Source organism: Xyrauchen texanus, chromosome 33 (assembly GCF_025860055.1).
Source record: "Xyrauchen texanus isolate HMW12.3.18 chromosome 33, RBS_HiC_50CHRs, whole genome shotgun sequence".
Taxonomy (NCBI): domain Eukaryota; kingdom Metazoa; phylum Chordata; class Actinopteri; order Cypriniformes; family Catostomidae; genus Xyrauchen; species Xyrauchen texanus.
The window spans coordinates 10,542,332-10,559,955 of NC_068308.1; the positions used below are offsets into that span (position 1 = coordinate 10,542,332).

The 17,624-nt window shown below is 36.3% G+C and overlaps 1 protein-coding gene across 4 annotated transcripts in view; it reads right to left on the minus strand.

Moving 5' to 3' along the window:
• The window catches only part of plce1 (phospholipase C, epsilon 1), a 164,683-nt gene that overhangs the window by 18,639 nt on the left and 128,420 nt on the right, over positions 1-17,624 (minus strand). For all 4 annotated transcript variants that reach the window (XM_052102800.1, XM_052102803.1, XM_052102801.1 and 1 more), the window contains 8 exons: positions 16,958-17,116; positions 14,285-14,399; positions 9,107-9,148; positions 7,567-7,676; positions 7,353-7,470; positions 5,411-5,542; positions 1,588-1,881; positions 428-591 (listed from right to left, as the gene is read on the minus strand). In XM_052102800.1, the coding sequence (XP_051958760.1) occupies positions 428-591; positions 1,588-1,881; positions 5,411-5,542; positions 7,353-7,470; positions 7,567-7,676; positions 9,107-9,148; positions 14,285-14,399; positions 16,958-17,116 (1,134 nt within the window). The remainder of the gene's footprint in view (positions 1-427; positions 592-1,587; positions 1,882-5,410; positions 5,543-7,352; positions 7,471-7,566; positions 7,677-9,106; positions 9,149-14,284; positions 14,400-16,957; positions 17,117-17,624) is intronic.

A 17,624-nucleotide genomic window follows, 5' to 3' on the forward strand; every position in this document is an offset into this window, starting at 1 on the left:
TGCTGTTGTATTTTCATTATCTAGTGTTTACCATCAAACCTTTTGGTGACCACTGTCCATTTTTAGTGTTACAGAAACCACAATCCGCAATGCTATAATTTGTACGTGCAATTGTGTTTTCAAATTAGCCCAATTTTGCATGAAACCCTGGCAACACTGTTCAAGTGTGGCAGCTGTTTTGCGGAAGAGAGAGCGAGAGGACTGTTCAGAAAAACGTTTCTCACTTGACACAAATTTTGTGGTTTATTTTGTGCTCATTAGATAAATATTCTAAAAAATGTTATAAAGTAACTATTCTGAATATATGTGCATGAAAACATAATGGCAGTTGATTGAGAGACTTTTTGGTTTTCTGAATATGTAATACCGTTACATGTATTCTGTTACAGCCCAACTCTGGTTATGGGTAAACATATGTGACTCTTACAGTAATAGTGTACAGTGCGGGGCTCATGTTCTCCAAGTCTCTGTCCAGAGGGTAGAACTGCTGATAGAGTGGACAGCTCCGTTCCCATAGAACCGGAGGCTTCAGCACATAACCACAGTGACCATTAGCTTCAAACAGAGCAGCGTTTAACTGCATGGGCAGGTCTAGGAAAAGAAAAAAAAAAAACACAATTAGATTCTTCAAATACTGAGATGCATTTATACGAGTTAAACATCTTTTTATAATAATGTTCATCACCATCATGGCTATAATAATCACTTCTGGTAAACTGAAATGTTTTTTCTTTCTATGGTCAATGCTAATATCTAGAGAGCAGGGTGACCGATGACTGACACCTGACAATTATGTTTAATTTAATGATGGAAAATAAGATGAAATTACTGAAATTAAATGAACACATTTTAAAACTAATATTTAGTAAAAATGCATAAAAATATTTGAAAATAAAATGTGTATTATCTATTTTTGTGAAGTGAATATTAGGAAATATTTATTTTTAAAAAACAGTTGCCGTTTTCCTGGAAAATTCAAAAATAAATGGGAACAGTTCCTCATTAATTGATAAAATTTTTTGATTAAAATATTTCAAAATGAATTGGCACATTTAAAGATACAATATTTTTCACTCATTAAAAAAGCTTTTACACAAAGAAATAAAAAAAACATTTTTATATATTTTTTTGATGATTAACACTCACAGATGAAAAATTCAGTCAAACCAGTGACCTAAAAACAGCAGTTTTATTTCAAATGTAGTGGGTTGCCTCATGAGGCTGAAGTGTTGAGATCACATGACCAGACTTTTCACTTCATCTCAGTATGCCTTCTATTTTCTGGACTGTTGTTTTTGTGTAATGCTGCATACATGCCACTAGGTGTCAGTATAAGTCTAAGGTATTTGGAGCATCAGCCAGCACATTATAAATTATTTTGTAATAATAATCTTATTTCTTTTTGAGGACTTTGGGTTCTTTATATTGACAAGGCTGTCTTCTGTTAACGGACTAAACAATTACTAGCTATAAAAATGGTTAAACAACAAATGATTCATTCGTTTTTCACTACTATTTACATTGATTTCACTCCATTCTTGTTGAATTGTAGGATGTGGCAGTTGATCAAGAGTTCAAAATCTTTACCGTCGGTCTGGTAGTTGAGGGCGACCAGCTGAATGCCGTGCAGCCAGAACATGAGTGGGTTGGGGTTAGCCGAGTCGATGCGTGTGGCAGCCGGGTACGTCCGGAGCAGCTGACAGCTGGTGTGCTGGATGAGTTTCTGGGAGTAACGGCGACACAGTCGCTTTGCGGCATTTTCGTTGACGGAAGAGATGTGGTAGCATTTAGGAGTCCGGATGATGGAGCTAAGAGAGGTGTTCGGGCTTAGCACCGGTGATGTTTGGTCCTCCCAGTTAATACGAATACCGTCCACACTGGCTACAGAGAAACCAAGAGAACATTCCACATCAGGGTTCTTCATTTTACAAGATCATGTGTCTTAGATGTGGGTGTAGGGGGAGGGGGGTTCAATACTACGAAGTGTCGCAATATTTTACCTCACAATTGTGTATTGATATTCGAATGCCAAAAGTTTTTTCACATATATTTTTAATAAATAAGAAATTGACGACCACTTAAGAGTGTGTGGACAATATGTACTGCATCATTAAGAAAACAAACACTACATTTTTCTTTTTTGACCAAAATGCGAACTCAGAACGAGCGTGTAGTGTAGCACTAAATAGTACAGTATAGAATATAATGCCGCCCACACACTATGCAACTTTCAGTGTTGTTGGATTGCAGTTCCTTTCACACTACACAACTGTCTGTCTATAATGGGGTATCTTAAAGTTGCTGTGGTTTGCACATTACACGAGGGATCGGTGACCGAGTCACACATTACAAAACATCACTAAGAAGAATCTCAGACAACTCCTGTCTGGACTATACTGATAGAAAGTATATTATTGTGCTCACCATACAAATAGATGCATGATAAGACTGGGATCAGGGAGCCGCTCTGCATGACACATCAAAACACATTTCACACTGAAGGACTTTGAGTCGCAGCTTTAGATATTTAACCTGCTAAATATCTCGGGCATCTGTGATGCATCTGCGCATCTCTCAGGTCACGTCTTTGAAAATTTACACATAGCGATCGTCCCCTCACGGGAGAGAACACAGATTTGCCTCTGATTCCGGGCTTTTGTCGATGATCTCCATTAACTGTCGGCGAGTGGAAAATCAGGGCTAAAATGATGTAGTGTAAACTTGGCATAAGTGTATAACATAACATTTTAAATAATGTCCACACATCAAGACTGTGTTTTATGTAATCCTTTTTCTGAAATAGAAGTTGTTGTTTTTTTTTGTCATAGTTTTTGTCCTTTGATGTAAATTTAGTCAATATTTCATACAATTTTAAAACACTAAAATGGCAGATAAAAGCAACAAAAATACAATAGTATTTGATGATAAAGTGCAAAATGTACAAACATCTAACAAACTGTAACAGACCAAACGTTAATCAAATATTTAAAAAAAATATATAAACAACTTACAATTATTTAAACGTGTATCAAACATATTAAAGATCAATATTTTAGAATGAAAGATTAAACATAATGAGAACTTATGAACCTGAGCATCTGAAATAATAGCATTTATTCTAATAATAGCATATAATTAATATCCTGAAGTAAACGCTACTTTTTAGAAATGAATTCTTCATGTTTAAATGGTTTAGAATATTGCTCACGTATTGTTGCACGTTTTCAAGGAAACACAGTTTTCATGAAACAAGTTAAGCATTTTTATTAGCAAGTATAAATAAAAATTAACTTGTTCATTCGCTTATTTTTTTGTGCAGATGTAAATTGCAATAATAAGTTTATGTTGTGGATATCTGATTAATATTACATTTATATGATGTGTTTGTGTGATTTAACCCCATGCCAGCTCCCATGGCTATGTTCATGGGGAGTTTGAGTATGGTAATTAACCCTTTAGTAAAGTTCATGTTACAGGTGTTCAGCTCCTGTAGCTCATGCAGGGAAGTCCCTAACATATTATTATTTTTCATAAATGTATCTTTCTTAATATACAACAGTGTTAGTGTATTGTTAATATCATGCAGCATTTTTTTCTAGTAATTTTCATCAACAGTATGATTTAATTAAAACAGTTTAATTATAGCCATATGTCTTAAGTATTCGTTACCATTAAAAAAAAAAATAGTAAATGTCAACTAACATTTTCATAATTAATTACGTGATGAGATTACTTCCCTGGTGCCTAAGCTCCATGTCTCCACTACTTCGATGGCTCTACAATGATTAAAAGCACCGAAGTCCATAACGATGAATGCGAAACAAGTGAGTAAAAGATCACAATTTATCACAGTTTTTAACCTGAAATATTTTTTATCACCAGGTCCCTGCTGATTTCCACCCCTACTATCTCAACAACTGGCGAGGAACACTTTAATGAAAACCGTTTAAAAATGAAATTACGCACTTATATCTTACGTCACATCAGAGCACAAAGCTAGAGAAAGGGACATTTTACAAGCCCACAACTATCAGTGTTCTCATTAGCACTAAGAGGTCATTCCAGCAATGCTGTTAATAATAGATTAGACTGATAACAGGAGAGATGCACTTCTATTGGGAGAGTTGGAAGTGCACATCCATTTAGGCTTTTACTTCAAGAGGAAAAGCACACACTACAAGACTAAAGCTAGACACTCTTATCTTTTAAGTTTGTGACTAGTCTGCAAGTTCCAGTTCCAGTTGCAGTGTGTGCCTATTGTCGACGCAGTTCGAAGAGCTTCAGTCTTGCAGTGCGCACTTGGCTTTAAGCGGAGACACTTGGCTTCACAAAGTGCTTCCACTCAAAATGTACATACTTGCTTAGTCAGTCACTGGAAATATTATGTAGAAAGTAGGGCTCGGTCAATAAACACGTTATTTTCTGCAATCAATAGTTGACTGTTTAATGCGTTAAATCTTTTTTATGGCATTAATGCAGTATCTGTTGTTTTCACTTCCTGATACTTCACTAATGTTTTTCCCAATATCCTGTAGCTAAAATTGGCATATATAAATTTCCAGGAGGTAAACGCTCACCTCGACTGCACATTCTAACTCAGGAACTGATTTTATGGAGTGGTGAACACTTATTCCTTACAAGTGACCCATGTCACTGTCATAATAAACAGAGGAGCGGATTTACAGTGCAGAGAAAGTAGACTTCATCTGCAAGTGGTGAGCCAGGTGTGGGAGAGATATGTGCAAGCTGCCATATTGTAACTCTTTGCATTGCTCGAATAAGCATCAGTCATCTGTACCAGTGTCAAAAGTGAAACCGTGTGAGAGAGACCCAACGCGTGCACGATACAGACTGAACGGCAGCCAGAGAAAATAATAATTTGGAGATTTTAAACTTAAGCAAATTATACTTCAGCTTTCAATTTATTTAATATCTGTATGTATAGTGTCTAATAATCTATTGGCAAAGAACACTTTTTAAACTTCTCTTGTCAATAACCCTCAATATGAATTGAATATTCCCATTTGATCTTATTATTAAAAAAGTCCACTAGAAAACAGGAGAAGATTTTGCCCAACTTTTAATTACAGCATGTAACTGATTTTATGGCATGTAAACACACTAGTACCAATGATTTATACCTGAAAATATATCAAATGAACTCGCAAAAATGAAACAAAAAAACCTATGTTTATATTGTTTAGAAGTTCTTTGAGACCAACTATAAAGTAAATATATTTATGATTTATTTTTATTCGTTTTACAGCCCTATAAAGGCATTTTTATGTGCTTTTGAGGGACTTTAAAATAACAGAATCTAAAGAGCCCTTTTCCTATGGGTCCTCTAAGTGGGTGTTCTGTTTCCTGCATGCCCTGCACACAGTTCCGTGCAAAGCTGAGGCAGCAGTACCTTTCCCTGGAGCTCGGACCAACGTCACAGGCTCTCCAGGGCTCCCGCGAGCAGGAGCGCTGCAAAAGATGGATTTCCGGCTTTTTCTGTCCTTTCCCCTTCCACAGCCTGATGGGGAGAGTGTGGAGAGGCCTAGTTCCCATGCACAAACACAAACAAACACATATGTAAGGTCATGCTGCAGGGTATGCACTTGTCCAGCACTCACAAGCTTGATTTTGTTTGTTTGTACAAGCCTCGCCTCTGGGACTATTACAGTTTCCAGCAGAGCCAAAGCACCTGATTCTAATTTACTAATCGTTCTTCACCAATTCAATAAATGTATATGTGCCTTGTAGCACAAATATGCAAGAGATTATTAGTGGTCAACCAATATGGGTATTTCAATGCCCAATGATGACAATAACACTTGCTGTGGCAGTGTTTCCCAACCATGTTTCTGGAGGTACAACAGTACAAATTTTGGATGCAACCATTTCAAGTCTATTATTACTCTACTAATGAGGTGATGAGTTATATCATGTTAGATTAAGCAGACATCAAAAACATGTACTTTTGTTGCATTTACAGGAACGGCACTATATTTGTGATATAAGCGGATACAATTTTATTAAGGCTACATTCAGTCGGGTCCAAAAGTCGGAGACCACAATTCAAAAATCGACTTTATCCCTGGAAACAAGCAGAAAGCTTTAGGATTCTGAAAATGTAACACCAAATAAATGTTAAGTTGTATCCATATTTAGGATTCTGAATTACTTCCAGGTCATTAATCAAATAAGTACATTTGTAATATTGATTTTTACATTTGATCTTGTGGCATCCATGCTAGCACAAGTGCATGGTGTCATTAAAACAAAAGAGGGGATGTATGAAATGCTAAGAAATTGTTATTGTTCAATTCAACTATTCACTCAGATTGTCATGCTGATAAAATAATTTGGAATGAAAAACAAAAATGCACTAAATAATAAAAGTGGTCTCAGACTTTTGGACTGCCAAGGCTGCCAATTAAAAAAAATATGATTTTTAAATCAAATTAATTACATTTTATTTTCAAATAAATGGCAATTAATCGCATATATCAATATTTACTGAGAAAGACCCCCATATAAAGGATTTAGTATATAATATTTAAAATGAGTATAAATATAATACATATTACAATTCAGATACATTACATCATACACATAAATTGTAGCAGCAGACAATTAAAGCATTTAGACAACACAAAAAGTGTCTTTAGAAGTCAAAATATTGTTTTTTTTATTTCCATATCATTGAACATAGCCCTATTATTGGATTACTTCCATCTGCACTTTTTTAAATTGTTGTACTCAAGCATCACACGGAAGCTCTTGGATCGTCACACTTTGGTTGCATCACTTCTCACTAGTTTTTAGGATGCTGTGTCAACTTTAACAGATTTAAACTTTGAAAAACATGTCTCAAGATCTCTGCATTTTGTTGTGCATTGAGCAGTTGTCTTTGAACATTAGAGCTTGTAATCGGTGGAAGGGTGTCCCGGCCTTCTGTCTTTGGTTTGACGATGCACGTTGCCTATCCTTAAGTTGCGCTGACTGCCACAGAATAGCAATCAAGGTGGCACATCGTGCTTTAATTTCTCCAATGGTAGAAATCTTCTTTATTACATACGGATATGTACTTATGGGTCAGGGGAATAAGTAATTGCGTTAATGTTTCATCGACAGCCCTATACAGAATATCTGAAAATGTCTGAAATATTTTGATTGTGTGTGATTCATTGACAAGACTGTTGGTAATCTTTAGAACTGATTAAAGGGACACTTATATTTCTTGGCCAAGAGGGAAAACTTTGGTCCATCACTATTTATTACATAGACTAATGTCTCTAGTTATCAATAGTCTTGTGAAGTGATTGTGGTCAGATCGTGTTAAAATGAGATGAGATGACAGTAACCTGGGAATTTGATAGCCTGACAGTAGATGACCAGGTCAGAAAGCTCTTGAGCAATCTGCCTGCTCTCCTTCTCATTCTGGGGCAGATAAAACTCCTCCCCTAGTTCTAGGTCAAACATCTGTGAGGGCATATGAGCAAAAACATCACAGATTATCAAGACTGTATTCAAGATACAAAGGAAGTGAAAGTTCCATCTCTCCTAGTCTCTACCGACCTTTCCTTTGCTTCCTGCTTTCTTAAACCGCTTCGGCATCTCGTCGTTGGATTCATACTGAAGTTTCTCTGTGGATGACTTGCTCTCCGGTTTGTCGTCCAGAATATTGTCTGCAGATAAGACAAAAATTAAGAAATATCTCAAAATAAACTCAAAAAGACACTTTATGTTTATGGCCAAAGCGAATAAGCATTAACATATTAAGTAATTACAAACATATTAGCTTAAACAAAGACCAACAAAGACCTTGTTGCATATAAATAGTGAAACCACTTTACTTGGCACTTACATGAGGTTCCAAATCAGACACATATCCGATATCTGATCATCTGACCTACACTTAAACAGTCGTATCCAATTCTCTTCTTAATTTGGGATTTTTTTTGTCATTAGTCGCATTCACATATACAGCATTTTCCAGAAAATGCCCTACAATTTCCTGTTTAGAGGTCATAGGTGAGAGCAAACTTTTTGAAAATACTTGTTAATTTTACTCTGGCAATTTCCCTTAATGTGAAGTTGTATCAGTACCTACAAACTTCCTTATTGATGGTATGTAAGAACAGCACATCTGCTACATTTACCAGTAAAGGCAACCCAATGATTTTCCTTTAATTTACCTGGTTGCATGTGTGAATGGGGTAATATTACATGTGTGTCACCATTGGCACATTTGACTGGACAAAAATCTGTGTAGTGCAACATGAATCATCAATATTTTTGATACAATCTCTTCCTAATCTTGGAAGAGGACGACTGTACATTTTCAGACTACATCTGCTAAATATTTTTAATTTAGAAATGTTTACAAATTTATAAAGACAAAACTTTAATATTTTGTCAACAGTCGAATCCAATTCGACTGTTCAACACTAGCATATAATGACATGGACTTGAAGCAACACAGCTCCAATTTTAATTTAAGAGGTATTGAAAGCGAATGTCTTCAAAAAATGGAACCAAAAAAATTGTATATCTGCATTAGCCCTTGCAGTGTAAATGCATCCTAAGAGAACAATTCAATTTATCAGAAATTTAAATAAGCATTTTGGCAAGCACACTTGAGTTTATTTTACCAACTTTGAGAGTAACTGTCTTAGTAAGAAAGCAGGCTGAGCGAATGTCTTGCATTCCCCTTACTGGTCAAATCAAAGTTGAGTCTCTGGGAAGACCGTATGGGAAAGAACAAAGTCTCTTTGAACAGAGAGCAGCGCAGGGCCTGAGAAACCAGATGGCTTTGTTTTTTCCCCCACCGATGAACCAGTATCAAGCGCAAGGTCGAAGCATTTTTAAAACACCAAAAATGTGAAGCAAATGGGCGCAGGCGGGCAAGCTTAGGTTGTTTCATCATAGACCATACATTTGTCTGCATACTCAAAATGCTGATTCAGAGCAGATGGCACACACCTTATGGGTTGTAATATCCATTGGCATCCACACAAGCACCAGTATAACTGCTTTGATTTCCTCCAAGAGCAAGCAATGAAATCAGCACACTGACAAGATCACACAAACACGCACACACAAATTGTGGGTTTACCTTCCTGGCCATAAGAGGCTGTGGAAGCATTGAGGACATCAGCTAAGAAAAAGGCAAAAAAAGGGAAGAAAAATAAAAAGGGGGGGGGGTTGGAGAAAGGTCAGCATGCTACAGAGTGAAGGTGCCATTATGAGAGGCTTCATATGATGTTGAACAGTAAAAGAATTAGAAAGGGTTAGTGAACAGAATGGGAAATACCATTACATTTTCCATATAATACTGTTGACTGAGACTTTATTTAAAGTTTTTCACTTCAGTTATATTAAAGGAATAGTTCAGCTAAACACATACCTGCATACTCCGTACAGTTGAAAAATTATTTTAAATACATGTTCAACCTGAATAATCAGACAAGCCTATACATTTAATTAAACATAAATAACTTTACGTGATGTCCTTGAGTGAGGATGCACAGGTGGATTCGATAAGGACATCTTTTGTGTCGAAGCACCTGGCACATGCATAAATTCTCCTCCCCCTTCACATCTGACACAATAGCTCTAATTCACGTTTTTCCTCTGTTTTAACAAACTGTAATTGTTACATACTTCGAGAATGCATCTTTAACTATTAGGATTTATTCTTATAATATAAATGAAATTTGAACAACATAACGGCAATCGCTCTGAAAGAATGCAGCTGCACAAAGGCGTAAAAATACCTAAGATATTCAAACAGACATCATAAATCAAGTTTGAGCATTACTAAAATTCATGTTCTGCATTACAGAATTCTGTGGAGTATAAAAAGAGACAACTAGTTGTACCATACACTGCAACAGTAAGGATAAAGTAATCTGTATGAAACAAAGCGATGAACTGTTTCTTCTGGCTCAGCTAATTATCCCTAATGTGATCACACCCAAGCTATTATGGTAAACGCCCCGACTGTGCCTTCAAAACATCGTTCATTCACTTTTCTGCGCATTTGGAAGATCGCACAATACACAAGTGAGAAAGCTCCTGAATAGTGATGAAGAGATTACATTCTCCTCCTCAGAAGAATGATTCCGATGAATGTTTGCATTTTGAAGACAGACTTCATTCAGCCAAGTATACAATTTAATTTAAGTTATTTTGTTTTACTTACATATTAGTTGACATGCTATTTTAAATAAACATGTACATATTTTACAAGTGGGACTGTTTACAACAATGCCAGCCAGGATTCAGAGTATTGACATTTGAAATATGTCCTAATTAAGTTACATTTAATTCTGTTTCAGCTAAAGCAGGTATTTAAATTGTATGCTGTATGATATAAATATGACATGTAATATGATATCAAATTATATGAATGTTTAGATTATATTTTAACTAGTGTTTATGCAGCCTCATTATCATCAATGCTTGCAAATATGTGTTCAGGTTAAACTTGTCAAATGTGATGTAAATATGCCCATATTAGAAAATCAGCATATCATAATGATTTCTGAAGGATCATGTGACACTGAAGACTGCAGTAATGATGGTGAAAATTCAGTTTGATCACAAATTGTATTTTACAATAGATTCAAATAGAAAACATTTCTTTTAAATTGTAAAAATTGGTGAGCAGAAGAGACTTCTTTTAAACGGTAATGTAGGTCTAAAATTAAGTATTTTTGTAAAGAAAATGTATAGACAGATTAATTCTTTTAACTTAAAACTTCATTTTGATCATTAAGTCTCTTCATATTCATTCTATTTCTGTCACATTCCTCAGTGATAGGCCCAGGGGAGGAGTCTTTGTCTCCTCGAGTGTGAATTTAATCAAAATTCACGATCATTCATGCCTCCTCGTATATGACCTTTCTAACACTAAAAGTGTCTTATAAAAGTTAAAGGACTATATTGTCATCATGAGTGATCAGGATGGTTTTCACATCATTTTGTAGCATAAACTCCAAGCTACGAGATCCAGTTCTCAAACGTCTTGTGGACAAATGTTTGTCAAATGTTTGACAAATGTTTGCTCAAACATTTGTCCACAAGATGTTTGAGAACTGAATCTCGTAGCTTGGAGTTTATGCTACAAAATGATGTGAAAACCATCCTGATCACTCATGATGACAATGTATGTGTTATATGGCCTTATGTCAATGACTTAAACATTTTTCTTTTCAAAAACCATGCATAAACGTTATTTTCTCAAAAATACATACATGCACACACATGTTGGTCACATATTATTGTAGCCCAGTTTGTGCTGAATACAGTGTTATCAGACATTAACCATTCATATGTTTTAAGCAACTGAAAAAAGCACAAATGTCAAGGCATTTCAAAACTTCTCCAGGGCCCAAAACACCCTCAGACCCAGAGGGTTAACAGGCAACACGAAGCTTACAAACAATTCTCTAAAATCTTTCATCACTTCTCTATCACTCACTCATGCATTCAGCACCAAGGAAAACTCAGAAAATAATAACATTCACACATAATCTTTAAACGCAACAATATAAATAAAATGTATGCCAGTCTTGCAACTACCAGGTCCCTTTGCGCACAACAGACAAGAACATATCCACATTTTAGGTTCAAAAGCACAAACTACACAGAATACAAGAACATAGCCGAATGCATGTTTGCAGCAAGTATATAGCCATAAGTGCAATGTTAAAAGGTACTAAAAGGTGTTAATATGAAACTGCTTGGAGGTAGCTAATAATAAACCAAACACGTTACCCTGAGATGGAGCAAGGTGCTCTAAAAGTTAAAAAGGTCCAAACATGGCTTGGCATTCAGGGGTTATTGAGATGAAGGCTCTCTTGGGGCAGTGGTGGCTCAGTGGTTGAGGCTCAGGGTTACTGACCAGAAGGTCAGGGGTTCAAGCCCCAGCACCACCAAGATGCCACTGTTGGGCCCTTGTAATAAGTGCACTGTATGTCACTTTGGATAAAAGCGTCTGCCAAATGCATGAATGTAATGTAAATGTTATGTTGAGGGCATGGATGTACAACGAGTTCAAAATGTCTGTGAGGACATGCATCAGGGAGAGGTGGGAAAGTCTCTTCTGGGCCATGTTACATTGCGACTCTGGTAATAGCGCAAAGCATTTCGAGCTGGAGATCAAGGTGACCTATGTCCAGCTCCTTGGGAAGGTAAAGGGTCTCCAAATCAACTGTTCCTTCTCCTGCTGCCCCTATAATTGCCCTCTCTTGGTTCGCAGCTAGTGTTATGATCAAACCGTCTCTTCAGCCCTGCTGATACCAAATCAACAGCCTGCTAAAACTCATTTCTCCAAATCCCTGGTGCTGCGTTGTGCACACCTGGTTCACCTCTGGTTCAGATGTTTGGCAAAAGCAACTCGGGGTTCTGCTCACTCTCGTGGTGATTTCTGGCATTTTCAGGCCCATTTGTGAGGCACAAGTTTCCTTGTTTTGACATTTCATCATGTCAAATTGCCAATATGTGTACTTTTGAGCACATTAGCACATTCAAGCGTACCAGTGGCAATTGATTTGGAGCTCTGCAGACTCCGTGCCACTACCTCGCAGGGTTCGAACTGTGCCTGGCTACAGAGAAGACCGAAACATTTTCTCCCTTTTAGGGCTTGATTGGATAGTCCCCAGATCTTTGCTCTGCTGTACCCTCTGACACTCTTGTCATCTTTCAACAAATAGAAATGCAAGTAGAACAGATGCATTTGCTCGCCGAGGCACGGATGCATCACTATGTCAGGCATAGACCTAGGATGTTGAAAGTATCTTTGTCTCAACCGAAAAGTGACTCATACTGCTGTTTTTTCACTTTGACGATTCTCCAATTATAGTAGCAACACCATTTACAAAGTTTAAAGTCTCGGCCTTGAGACTCACTTCATGAGCAACTTCACGAGTGGTTGCTACAGTGCACATACAGTGACTGAAGGCACTATTCTTTAAGGCGAACTTGGCTCCATCAAAGCAATATCCTGGAAGGCATTCAATAAGAATTTTCAACCTTAAAAACACATCATGCATGGAGTATCATCGACGGCTTGTGATGGTTAATGCTAATGTTACATTTGTTATTTTTGGTAGAACTACTACCAGAAGCAGGTGATTGAGAACTAGACGAGGTGCTTCCAGGTTCCAAATTGCTTAATTTGTTCTGCTTAATTAATTTTTTGCGCCATTGTATTACCTGGTATCTACAGTACATGCTATATGACACAATTAGTCTACGTAATGTCCAGTGACAATGATGCTTCGCATTGAGAATAATTTATTCATAAATAATTATTTCTCAAGACTTCAATCATACAGTTTTTAAGAAAAAGTTTTCAAAATATTTTAATGCATTTATTAAAATAAATAAAAAAATTAACAACAATAAACTCGACACCAGGAAGTGCTGCAGCACCCCTACTTCCCACAGCCATGTTTTTTTCCCTTCAAGCACTCATCTAATATCTTCCTCTGAAGTGCCTATTCTATCAGCCAGAATCAAAACTTCAGGATCAAAAGTTCCTCTAATACACAAATCATGAAGTTAAATCTATGAAAATCCAACCAGGTGATCCAGGCCATTTCAACTGTCAGAAGATTGCTGCTCGCACTGTATCCGCACGAGTGCATGAGTGCAACCCAAGTCTTTCTACCAAATCAGTCCACTGTCGGCCATGTTTGGAATGCTCTCAGGAGATTATTTCCTGTCATGACAGTGCAGCTCCTATCTACTAATGGTGAAAACCGAAATATCCAAAATGGTTGGTCAAGATTGTGATCAAAGAACATTTCAAATTAGCAGTAAAATCGGACAAAACTGGTATCATATATAGTGCTTCTTTACCTCAGATTACACAAAAAAAAAAAACTATTTCCCAACTTTTATAGATAATGTCTGTATCTAATTGATTGGCTCTTTTACCTGTAAGACAGGACTTCCTATCTACTGTTGACTGTTGGCTGCAGTTGGGCTTTCTAATTTCTCCCATTCAATTTGTGTGAAACTGAGTAAATATAGAGCTAAATACGATTTTGTTTTATGTTTATGTTATTTACTATATTAAATTGTGTGATATATCGGCATTGCGTTGGCCCATCATCCACAGTGCTTTCTGGATATCGGCATCGGCCATAAAAAAAAAAACATATTTGTCAACCACTAGTAAGGATAACTTACCCCTGGTTTGGAAGCGTGATTAGAGCATGAAAGTGAGTAAATGATGAGAGAATTGTCATTTTGAGTGAACTATTCCTTTAAGTATGCTTACCATCCGACAGTGACTCATAATCATAGTCATACTCGTCTTCCTCCTCTTCTTCATCATCATTGTTTCCAAGTGAGCCGTTGTGGGCCTGGGCCTGCATGTGCGCCAACTGATGTGCCTGGAGGAATACAGAAACATACTTACTCAGGAATCACAAGAGACACAAAAGCATTAAACTTGTGATAATTGATCATTGTCATGCACAGCTACAGAAAACAAGACATGCACTGACTGACAACAAAGTTGCGCTAGTACAATATTTAATTTACCGCCTCTGATACTAGTTTATTATACACCTTTATTCTATTTAGATGAAATTTTGATGAAAATAAAACACCTTAAAAGGTGCACCAAGTTCTTGTTCATGTCGTCTTAGACTTACACTTAGTGGCCTGGATGCAGCATCATTCAAAGGCAACAGTATTCAGATACTGATGCCAGTGTAAAAAATTCACAATTTCAATGATTGAAAGTGTCAAATAACAGGATGGTTACTGAGATTAAGGGAGTAGTGACGTGATTCTGACATGGCAGCCCCCATGTGCGGACCCTCTCGATGTAGAATAAAACAGCTTTTAAAAGGTTACTGATATGACAGGAGTCTTCAATTTAATGTGAGTGGACATGTTTTCCTACATATATTTCAAAATTGCAATCCATTTCTTAAGAGTACAGCTTCTTTAATGAGGAAAAAGTTACTGAGTGCACCTTTGAATTAAAGCGCAACTGTCTTTTTTTTGTTTACAAATTTGCAAAAACTGCTAGAATGAACACTTTGGTAGAAGAACTTGTCTAACCACAGTACAACCTCTAGTAGAGACCGCTGTGCTACTACTTTTGACATGCCACTACTGTATATTATTGTGGAATCATCTATTTCAGATTTACCTTCCCCTACAGTAAATATAACAAACAAAACTGTGGTTGATCACAGCATCTTCCTGTTGAAACGAGCAGTTGTAGGCCAGAATAAGCCAACATGTGGACTGATTTTAATGTAATGAGAAAGACTATTCAAAAGCCATTTCTACCTGTTTTAGATTGTTCATGTGAGATTTTGTAAAAGGATAATGGTCATAGTGTGTCACAAGATCACTTGGCACATTCCAGTACTTTTTTTAGGGCTGTAGATTTAAAACATTAATTTAGATAAATTATATTAAAAAATAACATGTGAAAAAAAACAAACTGTTAATTATGTCCCCCACCCGTACGTAAATGTTCCTACAATGTGAGCAATTCAAGCTTGACAGCTTTCGAACTACATTTAACTTGGCATAGCCTCCTAAAAACAACCCTCTTGACTAGAAACACTGAAAACTAGCAAGATGCAACCCAACCAAAGACGTCTGAGTACACAGACCAACAATTAAAAACAGCGCTAACAGAATTAAGCCAATAACAGGGTTGTATTCAATATGGAAATGAAAAAAAAAAAAAAAACATTTTAAACCACTTTCATATTGTCTAAATGCTTTAATTCTCTGCTGCCACAATATACAGTATGTAAGCTTGTATGATGTAATGTACTTAAATTAAAATCAAATAACAGTGCCATAATTTTTATATGATCTTTTGATTTACAGTACTGTGCAAGTTTTAGGCACTTGGGGAAAATGTTGCATAGTGAGGATGTCTTTAAAAATAATGCCATAAATAGTTTTCATTTATCATTTAATGTCATACAAAGTCCAGTAAACATAAAAAAGTTAAATCAATATTTGGTGTGACCACATTTGCCTTTAAAACAGCAGCAATTCTCCTAGACACACTTGGACACAGTTTTCCTTGCTTGTTGGCAGATGGGATATTCCAAGCTTCTAATTCAGCACAGTTCTTCTGTCTATTTAGGCTGTCTCAGTTGCTTCTGTCTCTTTATGTAACCTCAGACTGACTCGATGTTCAGTGGGGTGCTTTGTAGGGGCCATGACATCTGTTGCAGGGCTCCCTGTTCTTCAATTCTAATCTTTTCTATTTGCAAAAGTAATGTTTGGGAGTCTAATATTTATATTTCCTATTGACACACTAAAGCTGAAGATGTAAATAACCATCTTTTGACCCTTTTTACAGCACTGTGGAAAGACAAGTAAATAATTTCACTCCATTTTCTCAATTTTTACAAATGTTGTGTTCACTGCATTTGTCAAGCTCAACATTCCAGCCTGTTACTACCCAAGTTATTGCAACACAACAACAAAAATCTAATATTTATTCTATAAAATCTTTTTTTTTTTCAGTAATATACAAGAAATGTCAATAACTTTATCAATAACAGTAAAAAAATGTGGTCCCAAACTAGCTAGTCCCTGCTGAGTGATAGCATATATTTGAAACCCGTTCAAAAAATATTTTTAATTGTTTTATTTTATTTGTTTACATTTTTAAAAAGTTCTTGTTAATTTTGATGTTTATTTTATCCTTATTTCTAGACAAAAACAAAATCACAGAAATCAGGATTTTAAACAGTTTTTAGACATTTTATAGGCTGAAGTGCTGAAAATGAAGAGAGAAAAAAAACCAGCTAAAAAATATTTAGTATGACCTAAGCTTGCCGATCAACATCTGCAAAATCATCACAGAATGCATTTATTTTTTTACACAATTTCCATGCATTTTGTACACTCTTCAAGGAAATTGTCAGTTTTATATTGCTTAAATGTTATCCCCCTCATGTACCTTTTGTTTGAGAATGTCCACTGGAGCCTGGTGTGCTTTCAGCTTCTTATTTTTGAGGAGTATTTTCCCTCTGAGCTGCAGCGGAGACGGGAGCCGAGGCTCATCCGCAAAATCACTCTCAAACAAGAACTTGGTCACCAGTTTCTCTCCAAACACAGTCTGATGAGCAAAATAAACAAAGGTTCACTTTCCACAGGAAATGGACTTGCCAAACAAGCAGGTTGAGATCATTAAATGGAAACATAATGCCTTGCCAGAGAGATACAGAGCAGTGGTGCCCAACTGGTTTTACTTCCAGACCCAGACTTTACATTGAACATCATGTTGTGACAAAACATAGAACCAAAACTATGGTATTTATCGTACAATTGTTTAACCTGTGTCAAAAACTCAAATGGATTTTTACCAACTTTGAGGATGTCAACTTGTCAGGATTGTTCTTGGATGCGTGTTCTGACGTCAACTATTCACTTTATGAAAAGCTCAAATAAATGTATTAGTTAAAGGGTTCATACATTATACATTTTACTTTTTTTTAATTATTTTATTATTATTTTCCCACTGAGGTCCATTTTGAACGATTATTAAAGTTTTTTTTTTTATGCCAACATTTTTATTTGTTTTTTAGGACAATTTTCCACTCTCTCTCTCTCTCTGACCCCTAAAA